This window comes from Cygnus atratus, chromosome Z (assembly GCF_013377495.2).
Source record: "Cygnus atratus isolate AKBS03 ecotype Queensland, Australia chromosome Z, CAtr_DNAZoo_HiC_assembly, whole genome shotgun sequence".
Classification (NCBI taxonomy): domain Eukaryota; kingdom Metazoa; phylum Chordata; class Aves; order Anseriformes; family Anatidae; genus Cygnus; species Cygnus atratus.
This window is the reverse complement of record NC_066396.1, coordinates 52,522,891-52,536,642: the sequence shown is the minus strand read 5'-3', so window position 1 is coordinate 52,536,642 and position 13,752 is coordinate 52,522,891. Positions and strand designations below refer to the sequence as shown.

At 42.9% G+C, this 13,752-nt stretch overlaps 1 protein-coding gene across 8 annotated transcripts in view; it reads right to left on the bottom strand.

The window, feature by feature from the left end:
* Positions 1-13,752, bottom strand: part of LOC118260091 (PH and SEC7 domain-containing protein 3) — a 109,491-nt gene that overhangs the window by 21,366 nt on the left and 74,373 nt on the right. For all 8 annotated transcript variants that reach the window (XM_035570088.1, XM_035570085.1, XM_035570084.1 and 5 more), the window contains 2 exons: positions 8,287-8,480; positions 5,687-5,757 (listed from right to left, as the gene is read on the bottom strand). In XM_035570088.1, coding sequence (XP_035425981.1) covers positions 5,687-5,757; positions 8,287-8,480 — 265 coding nt within the window. The remainder of the gene's footprint in view (positions 1-5,686; positions 5,758-8,286; positions 8,481-13,752) is intronic.

Below are 13,752 nucleotides of genomic sequence, written 5' to 3'. Positions count from 1 at the left end.
ATCTGCAGCCTTTATTGCAGAAACAAAAAGGAACCATCCTGGGTGACTGGTCAGCTCCCAGTTACATCACGTTACACAGTCTCTTTGGAAGCACAGAGCTGTATGTCCTGCAGGAGGGGATAGCTTCTCTGGGCAGGGTCTGCAAGTGACAACCACAGTATGGTCCTGACACGACAACGGTACCACTCCTAATAGCAAGTATCGAAAACAGGGACACAAACTCCTCTACGTTGCCGTTATCAGCCTGGAAGCAGTCTTCGATCTCCTGAGCAACAGGAGCTGGGTGAGTGCACAACCATGGTGTAGCCACAATTTCGGTTTAAGGCCCACCTGACTATAAATGGTTTTCTGAATATAAGGAAAGCCAGCAGCTTTTTTAAGGAAAAAAAAAAATCACTTATCGGCAATGCTGCACCTGTAAAAATAATCACAAAGTTTATTAGGGAGAGGCCAAAGCAGCCTGCAACTGACTCTACTGCTCTCCTTTGATGTATCACAGAAATCAGTCTCATCTGAAATACCCACCAAGGGAGTGGGTATGATGGCTGCAACACTCAACAGTAATTCCCTGCAGGTGTCATAATTATTGATCCCTTCACTTGAACACAAGAGTGATGAGGCCAGGTTTAGCACACAACAGACTGCAAAACACAAAACATGCGCAGGGCCAAAATTAACTTTAACACCCAGAGAGGTACTCATCCTGTGGAAGAGCTGTTTAACATGCATGAATTGATTCAGAGGGCTTATCTGGTGGTACACAGACAGAGGCTGCAATTAGGCCACTGCTAAGGGCATCTGTGCTCTCACCAGTGAGAAACTGCATTTGCCAAGGCCTCTCCAGGATGTGTTTCAGGGGATGGGGGTCACCAGCCGTGGTGACCACCACTTCCCAGAACGGAGGGCAAAGTATCCTGCTGCTCTGTCATCTTCTCATCCTCCCCTGCAGAGGTCCAGCTAGTGCCAGACCACAACATGATGCTTGGACATTTTGCCAACACACCAAGGAAAAGGCAGCTTATCAGGAATATCATCACAACAACCACTCCACTGGGGGCCAGACAAGGGCACCACCCACCACAGATCTGTGGCAGGACTAATGGAAAGGCACCGTTCTACAGATGGCCAAAGCACAGCCTTCAATCTTATTGCCTGTGACAAATTAGGTTTTCAAGGTATGGTAGAGAGCTACGCCAAATACCTCTCCTCTCTCATAGATGGGTCCCAGCAAGTTGTGGAGGGATCTTCAGATCACGATGTACTTTGCCTGCTTCCATTCAGGGCACTCCCTAAACCTTCTTCATGGAAAATTTGGGAAAGTCCCTAGCCAAAGGGCAAGAACTGCAGGAAGCTGTCCAACACCTGGCCCAGCCCTATCTTGAAGATGAAGGAAGCAAACCCTGAGGCCAAGCCCCCGACATCATGGGTACAAAAGCTGATTTATTTGGTAGTAGCTTTGGGGTAAATGACTGGCTTCCCTATCCAGGGGCACTGACAAAATTCAAGGCCAGGAAGTGAACTTAGATCCCAAAAGCATGACATTCTGGCTTTCCTCAAATAACTGCCGTGAGACATTGACAGCTATTGCCTTGCTTGGTGCCTCCCAGCCTTCTCTGTGAGATGAATTCAATGATCACAACTTGCTCTGGTGCCTAAACCTGTTCCAGAACAACTCCACATTTGGGCAGCCCCAGAAGCAATCCTGACTCAAACCCCTCCTTATCAAGGGAAAGAGTCCATGATAATCCTTGCTAATCCTCCTGGATCAGCTGGCTGCCGTCTACCTTGACAGCTGGGGCTCTGCCAGGTTCCCCAAAAGCACTGATCAGCATACCGGAAATGTCTCCAAGTAGTTGGCCAGCCTCAGAGAAAGTTGGAGGGATGTGAATGCGCTGTCAAAATTCCTCCCCTAAGGCCTTCAACTCTTCTTAACTGGCAGGGAATGCTAAGGGCGCAGGAACATCCGTATCTCATATGCCATCAAGGACAGCACATGCTCTGAAGTGCTGGTGTCAGCACGGAGGTGGAGCTGAAATGAGAGGCAGCTCACTAAAGTTAGACCACGACAGCGGCAAGAAATATATGAGGAGCCAGAAAGGAAATGCGACCTCTGCATTGACTGAGGGCTGCTACGAATGCTGCACAGAACTACAGGCTGAATTCATCTGTCTCAGACTCCTAACGAATGACTTTCCCGTATTCTGCTGACCCAGAGTCAATGTGTTTCTATATTTTTGATAGACCAAAGAACGGCAATGGGCTTTTTATCAGCCAATGTACCCGTGGGTGGATATCTCTGCTCAGTTGCATGTGACAGATGCAAAATTCCTTCTTTCAGAAAGTCTTGTCACTGATCACTTTACATCATTATGGCTTTTTTTTCCTCTCTCTCTCTCTCTCTTTAATGTAATGGAGGAAACACGTTTGAGGAAAGTTACATAAAAATACCTGAAATCCCAGAACATTATAAAGTGCCACATCAAAGAGCCAAGATGTTACAAACCTCAGAGCAGAGTCGAAACATGAAGACCCATGTCATGCCCTGCCTGCCCATAAGCAATTTCAAGCAAGGAAGTGAGGTCAGCCTCATGTCCTCTCCGTACAAACCTCTTTTCTGTATGCACATCACATCCCATGTCAGTCTAGCGAACAGACATTCTGTCAAGCTCCTACTTTCCAATTTCCTCTTGCTATAAACAGGGGGCAGGAAATTAACCTTGGCCTGAGGATGTCTAGAGTCAGGGCCAACATCCCGAACATGTCAAACTTCTCATTTTGTATAATATTGTGCAGGCATGTTTAGCTGGCTAATTGTGATAGTTTCCACTGAGCCCCTCCGGTGGCTTCTGTGCTCACTAATTCAGAAACCATCTCTCTCAAATCACTCATTAAAAAAGAGAAACAATATGCAGCACAGTAATTAGCACTGGAGCACTTCCAATTGAGGAAAAAAAAGAGTGAGCACAGAGACCAGACTGCCCAGATAAACTCACCTGTAAATCTCAAATGACCACCATTTAAGGAACCACTCTTGTCTATGGACTTTGACAGCAAAACAAGGAGATGTAGACAGGGATGCAAACAGAATGAAAAGAGAATCAGGCCCACACTACCCAAAGGGGAAATCACAGCTGTGAATATTTATATTAGAGTAGTGTCTTGAGAAAACAGCTGAGCTACAGATGAATACAGAAAGCAATAGTGCAGAGGCTTGTACGTTTGTGTACGTACAGCACCTAGAACAGTGAGATTTCTCCCTCCTCTGCTTGAATAGCACTCAGTGCAATGAAACTATCATCACAGCTGTTTCCTCCACAGATGTATAGATAACGAGAGAAAGAGGGAAAACTTCTGTGTGCACGCATCATACCCAGTAGCACCACATAATCAGGAAAGAAGAGAAACAGAGCCATGGAAATCCCTTGCCCATGACAACCACCAGAGTTCGGGATTTCTACAGAGAAAACAAGCTGTTCTAAAATGCTCCTGAACTTTATGAAATTAGGAAAATTTCCGTCTCCTGGTATATGTTTACTCCAGGAGTAAACAACAGTTCAGCGACTTTTACTATAACTAAGGTTAGTCTAGCTGTATGTTTTAAAACCCTGTCATCCTCAACTTCTGTGACAGCACGTCACAGCTTAACAGAGCAAAGATTGTTTCAGGATTGAAGCAAAGCCCTGTTGGACCTTCTGGAGCTGAAGAGAAACCAGATTATGTTTCACTGCTGTAGTACAAGGCACTGATGCTGAGCAGGGGTTACAGGCACCTCGGGGAGTCCCACAGCTGCCCCATCACTCTTGGAGTGAGCCATTTACCATCAGACCCCTCTGTCAACATTTTTGGCACTAAACTAAAAGTCTTCCTTGTCACTGTGGTGCAGCTTCAGAGAAAGTGGTTTCAGAGCTAGGTGGGAAAGTGCAGCTTTGCAGAGTAACTACCCTGTAATCACTGAATTCAAGTGCTGTGACAAGTGCAGGATACACAAATAAACAAACAAACGAGAACAAGAACTCCACCAATGCATTTTGTTCTGCAAATGTGCAGTCAGATGTGAAACTACTCTCTTGTTTTCCAAGGGATGGAGGGTGACAGTGGCGAGAAACTTCTGAAGAAAATTTGCACGGTACATCAGCATCTGTACATGTTGTCAAAGGAAAAGTGTTTTTAACTAGTATTCCAGTGATACATGCAGAAGTTTTTAATTAAGACTCTAAGATAGATAGCATCTCCAGTTCTTTGCCTTGAATAATTACTGAACAACCCTCAAGGATCAAATAAGAAATTAATTCATGTGCTATGGACACGGAACCTTCTTACTTCTTAGGGAGCCATGTAGCCTTTTCAGGCAACTGCTAAATATGACTTCTTTCAGAAATCAAAGCGGCTGATAAGAATTTACACAGGAAAGGGCAAGAACAAGCCTGCCAGGCAGGCCACTTTACTAAAATCTGAACATACTGCCACCAGCAGGACCAGAGAGAGGGAAGGGTCAGCTGCAATTTGGGAGACTTCGTTCAAGTCTCTTGCACTGGCTTTGAGCATGTCACGCCCAACTTTCAGCCCAAACCTTTTCCTCCTGCCTGCAGATTGTTTTGTCTGCTTCAGCATTTCAGCCCTCTCAAACAGGCACCGAGTGCAGACCATCCACCTCATAAACCACATGCTGCAAGAATTTGATCCAAACTATTCTAATTTCTCTTGAAGATCATACACCATACTGCCTCCAAAGAAACCAACATCTTCAGAAAACCAGAGCAGGGGAGGAAGAAACAACAGTATGCACTTGAACTTGTACTCCTGACAGTCGCAAAACACATTGGAAATGTAAAAATGCTTTCAATGGAGCAAAATTCTACAATGCAGGGCAACGTGGACAGACACCACCTATTTCAAGAAAATTTCACTTACACTGGGGGTCCAAAAGCCTTAAAAATCTACCTAGCTGCTACCATTTATTTGATTTTGTCAGTTCTCACTCATATAATACATCTCACTTTCCACAAGAAGTTACAGTTTAAGAATTTTATAGTTAAAACTGTATTATAATACATTTAAGCTTGCACCAAAAGACTTGAAGGGTTTGAGCTGACTTTTTTTTTTTTAGACTTCTTGCTGGCAGGGAATAAAATTTGTTAGAAATAAGTGTTTCTATCTTGATTTAGAAAAAAAAATGGTATCCTCCAGTTTTGCTATGGAGCACATTCCTACCAAGACAGAGCTGCTGTTAAACTGATTTGCAGCTGCTCTTGCAGGCATTGCAGAAAAGTATACTGAGAAAAGGCTGGAAAGGAGGACAGCCTTACAGGAGGGTGAAGTCATACATATCAACTGCAGTGTTAAAAGCAGCCCAGAGGAATGTATGCAAGACACAGAGAGATGATACCGTCTTTGCTGGTGAAGCTGGCTGTTTTGTCAGTCATGAGTGACAGCAATGGTATAAACTAAAATTGACAGGGTGCACATGTGGATGGGGACAATGGGACTGAACTTGAAACTGTGAAATAAGGGAGGGTGTCAATGAGAGGATTCACATCTGAATGTGTAAACAGGATGGGAGACAGAGAGAAGAGCTATACTGTGTGTCAGAGAGAAAGGAACCTGGAGGTGGGCTGTGAGAGTGGAGAAGATTCCTGCTGCTTTATCCCTCTTTAATTACTTTCCAAAAGACAGTGATTTCTCCTACCTTCTGCAAGTACAGGACCGTTCCCTTCAGCACAGCATAAAAGGTTTTCCAGCCTCGCTTTCCCCGGGGAGCTGCAAAGAAAACAAATGAAAACCCATTTAACTCAGATCCATTTTTACACTTTGTCTAGGCAACAGGAGAGCTACATTAGTCCTGTGTTAAACCTCCTTTGTACTCTCCTTTTCAAAGGACAATGCAACTCAGCACAGTGCCTGCACATACCTGCTGTGAGATAAAGTAATAAAACAACCCTGACGACAGCCCTGGACTGGATCAGAAAGGAACAGGAGCAATGCAGAAAACAGGCCAGAGAGATCTGGTCTTTGTGCTCTTGCAGGAGGGTGTACGCTGCCCTTGTACAGCTATGTCAGAGCTCTGTGCAGTGGCGGTGTTTTCAGTAGGAAACACCCTTTCTCCATGCCAAAACAGGCTGGCAGTCACTGCTCAGACACAGCTTGAAAATCAACACCTCCCAAGAGCATCCTTCCCTCTTGCAGCTGCTGCACACCCAAGCGGGCACTGAGTGGTCAGATGGCTGCTTCACCCCTCTTCCTGCAGCCACTGGGGAAGCCAAAGAATTGGATGGAGAGCAGAGCCAAATGAAATCCTAAGGAAAAAAAAAATCACCCCTCAAGAAACCTGAAGTAGCACTGAAGAGCATAACAGAGACAACACAACCATCCCACAAATTCCCAGGAACAAGCAGTGGAAAAAAAGGCGGGGGGGAGCAGGGAGGTGAATTCAGCATGAAAGCTCCAGTCTGAAATTCAGCTCTGGTACAGGGCGAGAAGGCACAGGCTGTACAGTCACAGAGACCAGAAGCATCTAACTTCACTCTCCACCAAGCACACACCACTGACCAGCATCCGCTGACCTCTATGCTGAGATTAATACATGACTAAAGCATCACCCTCAAAAAAGCATCTCATTCTGATCTGAAGACACCAAGTGGCAGTGAAGAAATTATTAGTCCCTTGCTCCAGAGGTTAACCGTTCTCATCTTACACAATGGGCATTATTCTTAATTGGCATTTGTTCATCTCAGCTTCCAACCATTGGCCCCTGTTACGTCCTTCTCCTCTAGACTCGTTAAGTGCTTTAGCCCTCAGTAATCCTTTCTTAAGAAAATATGTATAGCATGTAATCACACCACCTCATTAGCAATCCCACACAAGCTGATCTTGGCCCTGCAACAATTACAATAAGAAATGAAATATGAAAAGCCCTGACTTTAGAAATTAGTTTCATTTTACTTGCGACTAGAAAGTCTGAATGTAACTTTTTCAAGAGTTGCATGACAATGAGAGACAAGCCTCTGATGTATACAGGAAATTCTAAAAGCACAGCCCTAATTACATTACTCATTAAAGGATTACCCCAAAAATGCCAATATCCAGTGCACTGAATAATGAGTGATTCTGAATATTTATAATTAAGTTAATAATGGTAACCATATACAATTACTTAAGGTTAAATAAACAGAAGTCTAATAAAGAAGAACCTATTCAGAACATCCAGTCATCACAAAGAATCTGATCGGTTTGATTACGACATCTCTGCTTGGATTAAGTTGTCCAGCTGCCAGTCTTCAGGTTGAAAACAGTGACCTCCAAACATACCTTCTAAAATATACTAGCACGATATGCAAATGCAAAAGAGCTTAGCCTAACTACATAGAGTTGCAGTTAGTGGAAACCAATCACAAAGTTCACTTTTGCCTTCAGAATTCAACCCAACAGTACGAACCATTAGTAGGTGATCTTCAATAACAACTGGGAAAAATACAGATGTTCTGAGTAGCCTCTGCTGTTTCCAAGACCATGAACTGAAAACAAACTGAAGATAAAATCACAGAATCATAGAATATCCTGAGTTGGAAGGGACCAAAAGGATCATTGAGTCCTACTCCTAATTGAAGATAACTGAACAACAAAAGACACACCCAGTCAAATCAAAGGCCTTTGATAATTAGTGCACTAGGAACGGAAGTAGGACAAGAAGGAAAGAGGATAATTAAAGTAAATAATAGACACAGCAAGATTATTACAAAGAAGGGGTAGGGATAAATTGCATGGCATAATTCTGGCTGTTACCAAAAGCTGTTGAACTTGTCAGCTATGTGACCCAAGAGTGGGAAAGAAGGGAAGGGAACACTTAAAGGATTATCCAAGCAGAGATCAAAACCAGCCTTTCTTTAAAGACAGACCTAGAGGGGAAGGAAGATTTGAAACAATCTGGTATAACATAAGGAAAAGGAGAATTATCAAACTACTACAGAAGAGTTGTAATTCACTAGAAATTATTTTCTCTTCTGTAAACCACGCGCTTCATTTTCTTTTAGCACAAAAGAATCACACTGCTTTGCTGTATCATATTACTCATTATGCACATGCATTAGAGTAGCTACAAATGGGATCGAACAAAGTAAATCCTCGCCTGATAGCGAGAGTGCGATAATCCAATTGCTTTGTTGTTTGTTATTGCTGCAATTTCCCCTAATGAAGCAGTACTATTCACCTTGAGAACCACACAGTCTCATCATAAGTGGCTCTGTGCAGAGATAACGAGGAAGAGAGATGTTAAGTGTGAAAGATACTTACTTTTCTTTCCATCCATATCTGCATGGATTTTCCTAGCCAGAAATCCAGTTTTATACACAGCAGCATTGGGGTCATGAGGGATGTCCAGAAATGGGTTGTTAGAGTTGCCAATTCGACTTACAGCCTTCGTCTGATTCCCATTATCTTTCTCATCTGTACCTTCCAAATGAGATTTTTTTTTCTCTTCGTCATCCCTTAACAAATAACGAAAAACAAGAATGAGTGAGCAACTGACCAGCAAGGTTTCATTTCAGTAATTCTTGCACAGTCCTTGTTAAAACATACTTCCCACTCCATACGGGACCCTATGCAGTGAGAAACCTAGACATGCACCAAAACAGAGAGATTATAGCAAAGCTACAGGTCACCTACTTCACCAGCACAGGCCATTGGAGCTGGATTTTAAAGAAAGCCAAAGTTTGCCTTTTACATTCCCAAAAGGCAGCCTTTCAAGAGTGTTCTCTGTCCTCCAGCTACGCCTATTTTTATTTCCACTTATCTGAGTGCTAAAATAGGAAATATTTGCCTGCTGCGCTCTCCTGAAAAATCTCCAATTTCTCCATGAATTCACATGTAGATGAAAAGAATTAGATTACTACAGATCGCTGCAGCTTACTCCTTAACTTAGCATATGAAACACAGACTCTACCTCCTTTTCTTTATTTTCCTCCATAGACTAGCATAAAAGTAGTAATTTAAAAATAAAAACTACAGTAGGTGAATTATGTTATCTGTATTTTAGAAACAAAATGCTGCTCAAAATGTTACTTATTAGTACAATGTATTCAACACAGCTCTTGGGAACAACAATGCAACCCTTTCAGCAAGTCTCAAGCATTGCCTACCTAATGAATGCCTTCTTGCTCGTCACGGCCAAAAGCAAAAAGGATACGGCAACTTAGAAAATAAAGGGTGTCCTTCTCTGAAAACGATAGTTTTCAGAGAAACAACGGGCCACCGAATCTGGCTGGATGGCACATCTGTACGAATCATAGTTAGTGTCAGACTACAAAGCAGCCTTGTCTCTTTTGAAGTCCCCACACATTCCTCTCCCGGTGACTGCCCAAGGTATGACAGGGAGGCTGAAGGCTGCCATTTGAAGGATATGGTAGAAATGCTTCTCCTAAAACCACCACCTGACAAAAAAAAATTGTTAACACTTCAGTGCAATGATGGCTACTTGTGGGGAGAAGGTGAAACTTCAAACTGCTGCATTTCACTGGACCCAGATGATCAGCACAGGCGGCAAACTTCATCACCCAAAGCAAAACTTCCAAACATGCATACATTCACAGGTGTTTATCAGACAAGGATTAGCAACGCATACATCAATACAAAAGTTCCTCTTACAACACGCTGCAACCACATCTGCTTATGCAAATTACGACCCACAGAAAGATCCTCCAAGAACTGCAGGCTATAGGGACAATCAGGTAACATCCCAACCTTTGCTAGCTTCCTGGGGAATTTAGTCTGACGAGATACCAGGGCAATGACCTGATGTGACAACAAGGAAACCAAACCCAGAGACACGGAGGCCAAATCAGTGAACACAGCAGTGCCAGGGAACGTTCCCGACTACCTGAACTTGATCACCTCTCATGTTACCTCATGCTTGACATGGTCTAAGCCCAGCAGGCTCCCAAATAACTTCCAGCCTTGGACTCGGAATCAGTATAGCCAAGGACCACTCCGACAGCACCTTCTTTTGGAAGGTAAAACTTTTTGGCAGTATGGGTATGGGTGCTAAGTATTGACAACCGTTCTGAGAGCCACAGAAAGGTGCCAGATACTTGATTCAGTTGTAGAGATGTAGCTACAGTGGTGCAACATATCATCATGGTGTGGTCTGGAAAGGTCTTCTGATTAATAAAGGGGGTCAAACTCTTACTGGAAGATCTGATTCCTGCACGGGAGACCAGTCCTTGCATCTTCCAGACTACCAGTCTGTGTTTTTCCACTTAAGAACATAGATACATGCAATAAACTTTTTGCTGGTCAAAGCAATAAGGATATCCTTGTGCACAGTTTGGTTGAAGCCCTCTCCGAAGCTAAAAAGGGTAGGAATTACTGACAATTTTGGTTGTTCACCGCCTTTCCAGTGCACTGCTCTGACTAGCTGGTGGCCAGGCCAGACCACTGTGTGGCACATACTTCTTAAATGTGTCCATTCCAGGAGCACATTCTTTCCACCCAATTCTCTGTGTATTTCATGGTGCCTAATCCAGACTAAAATCTTTCTTAGGGCACTAAGCACTCAAGCTGATTTGTCACATTTAAGTGCCTTGTGAATTCTGGGATCTCAGCCAAGGACACAGTGGATTTCTCCTTGTCAGCAGAGACCTACTGCAGTAAATGGCTTAGGATTTTTTGGAGTGTGCTATCTTCTTTGGATCCATGGGAGCAAGTTATCCAATACTGATCCTGTCCTCCGGGAACATCCCTGTGCCCTTATCCAAGCAGTCACAAGAGTTGTGATGAGCAGTTCTGGGATCCTGGACAGCCCTAGTGCTGGGGGTGGTGCTCTCAAATTCAGCAACTCTGGGACAGCTAAATTGTCTTCAAAAGACAATTGCAGACAGGGCAGACAAGTATATAATAGCATCTGCTGTCCTGACAACTGGTAGCAGAAAACAGGCCTTTAAATAGCCCTTTAAACTGAGAGTGGAAATGGGACATCCTTGAGACTCAGAAGCCTCATGCACTTGTTAGACCTGGACACTGGCAGTTTGGATGTCAAGATGCATAAGCATTACAGAGAACATGAAGGAATGGATGAACAGCTGAGGAGCCTCTATCTCCCTCTGACCTTGAATACCTAGCAGTAGCAGAGAGAAAATCAGGGGCTCTGGGACCCACTTCTTAAAATGCTTCATTTTACTTTGGCAGTCAAGAATAAGAAGAAAGAAGGAGGATTGGGAGGAGTTTCAAAGCAGCAAAACAGTTCAGGTAATGGTCTTTGGTTGATGAATAATACTGGTCATGAATGGAGTCAGGTGGGGACCGATAAAAAAAGTACATAAATGCTTCTTTGCATTTATTCGAATAGAAAACTTACATGACATGGCAAGAAAAAAGACTGGGTTCATCGATTTAAAAGAAATGGCATTTAAAAATATTCCTATGTGTAACATATAATTATACAAATCTGTGGGACAGACAGCATTTTTATCAGGAATGTGACTTGAGAAGCCAATGGAAAGAAGTTCCCCTTGGCATCTTTCCCAAAGGGAGGAGAGAAGAAAGGAGAGCCAGGTGACTACCAGCCAACCCCTCTCTAAAACTAATCATTAAGCTGCAAGCAGGAAACATCCTAGAATTTGAGAAAAGAAATGGTAATTATAATGGAGAGAGATTTCTGGATTTGACCTAGAAAAGGGTGAGATTCAGCACAGATGTCATTATAACCAGCTCAGTCTCAGCATCCCAGGTACTACTGACTCAAATACAGCCATTTAGTTTCTACAATTTTGTAAACAGCAATTTGGGATTTCATATTATTAATTCCAAAATACTATTCAGTTTATTTTAAGATGATTATTTTATTACTCTTATCACCTGCAGCAGGAGGCAGACATAATATTACAAGCAATGAAGAACAATAAAGTTCACCATCACATTTCCATGTAGACATCGTGCAAACAAAACATATTTAGCTCTGGCACCTTTGAAATCAAGCTCATTTTTCTTATTCGCTTGAAAGCTGACAAAGACTGATGCAAAAGCCAAAGGAGGAGGAACACCTACAAAACCTGGGATGTAAAATTATAGACTTATAATCTATAAGTAAAATTAAGACTGAAGGGATGTTAAAAAGTCAGCTAACCCATCTCTTAATATTCATAGCTGGATCCATTCTTCGTGATCCATTCTAGACAGATACTTGTAAAAACAGTTCATGAAAACCTCCAGTGAAAGGACTTTCATAGCTTGTCCTGGTAAAGCTACTTCCTGGTTTACAAGAATTATTGCTAGAAAGTTTTGTTTTTTTTTTTAACGTTTAACATCAAATTCCCTTGTTTCAAATATAAGCCCATCCATAATGGGTGTGAAGAATAATTCACACCTTTCTCTGCAACAGCCATTATACCCTGAAAAGAATACACCCAGGTCCCTCTCATCAGTGTTATCTTTTCTCAACATTCATATTCACAGGATCTTGAATTCATTTAGTCTTCCAGGTGATGTCAGGGCAGAACAAGACGTTCCCATTCAAGCATGAAAAAAATCTCATGAAAAAATCAAGTCCCTTGGGGGAAGTTTAAGAAGCATGAGAAATTATTACACAATTATCATGGCTAAATGCACCAAACTGGGGTAGTTCCAGTGACCTCAGCACACTGAAAACAAGGTGGATTGGACTAACTGGACGAAACAGTGCCTGGCTTCACTGCAGTCAATAGGAATTTCTGCCAACAACTTCAGTGAGGCCTCATTGCTACTTCGTGCTTGACCAGTGATTCAAGGAAATGAACTACAGTCCAACAGAGAGGAGAGATCTACAGTGGTATGCAGTGCAGAGGAAACATGGAATGGGATAAGAGACAGAGAAATCATACATATGATGGTCAGGTTTCCCACATTGCTTTTCACAAGGCAGACAGGCAGGAGGAAATGACCAGTAAATGGCAGAACACTTCCTAGTAGTTCTGTTGTGAAAATTAATCAAAAACCTGGAGGGGTAGGTGGAAGTTTGCACTCAAGAGCTACATTTACCAGTTATCCATGGATTCTGGGTCAGATTTGTTTATTTTATAGATCATGGCATGCGATTCGCTTTTAACCTTTTAGGGAAATGGAACCTGCAAGTACTGCAGAAGGAGGAATTCTAGTGTAAATTCTCTTCTGGAGCTGTACTCATGTTTCCTTGTTCATAAAGCATAAACGAATATTTGTCCTACTGAATGCCTACAGAAATAGATGAGGAGCACATCTGCTGATTAAGGTGCCACTTCTTTTGACTACAAATTTGGAATCATGGTAGCCTTTCCTCTCATAGGGCTTAGGACTAGACTGTAATTCTACTGGAAGTGGACAGCAACCTACCTAGTATGATGACGTGCTGTCTTGTAATTACTGCGATAAGGATCAGGTAGCAATCTTCCCCATCTCACTCATCACTGTTAGCCGTCCCTGCCTAAGGACTTACAGACAGCCATTAATCCACCAATAATGCATTGCCAGAGAAGCTCCTAAACTGCTTCTTAGCTCATAAAAAACAGCTTTAGATCCTCAAGGGAATTTTAGCTATAAGAAAGGTGTTTCTTCATCTTAACAGCACCATGAGGGAGGTTACGCTGGGTTTTGCAGCCATACTTCCACATTGCCTTACCTCCCAATTCTTCCACAGCCAACTCCATCAGGGGAAGCAAAGAAATACTCTTTGGAAAGGATAGAGAGGACCATTCTCAGTCCTCTCACAGCAAAACTGACCACAACTCCTTCCCATTCACCTTTCTCTGCAGC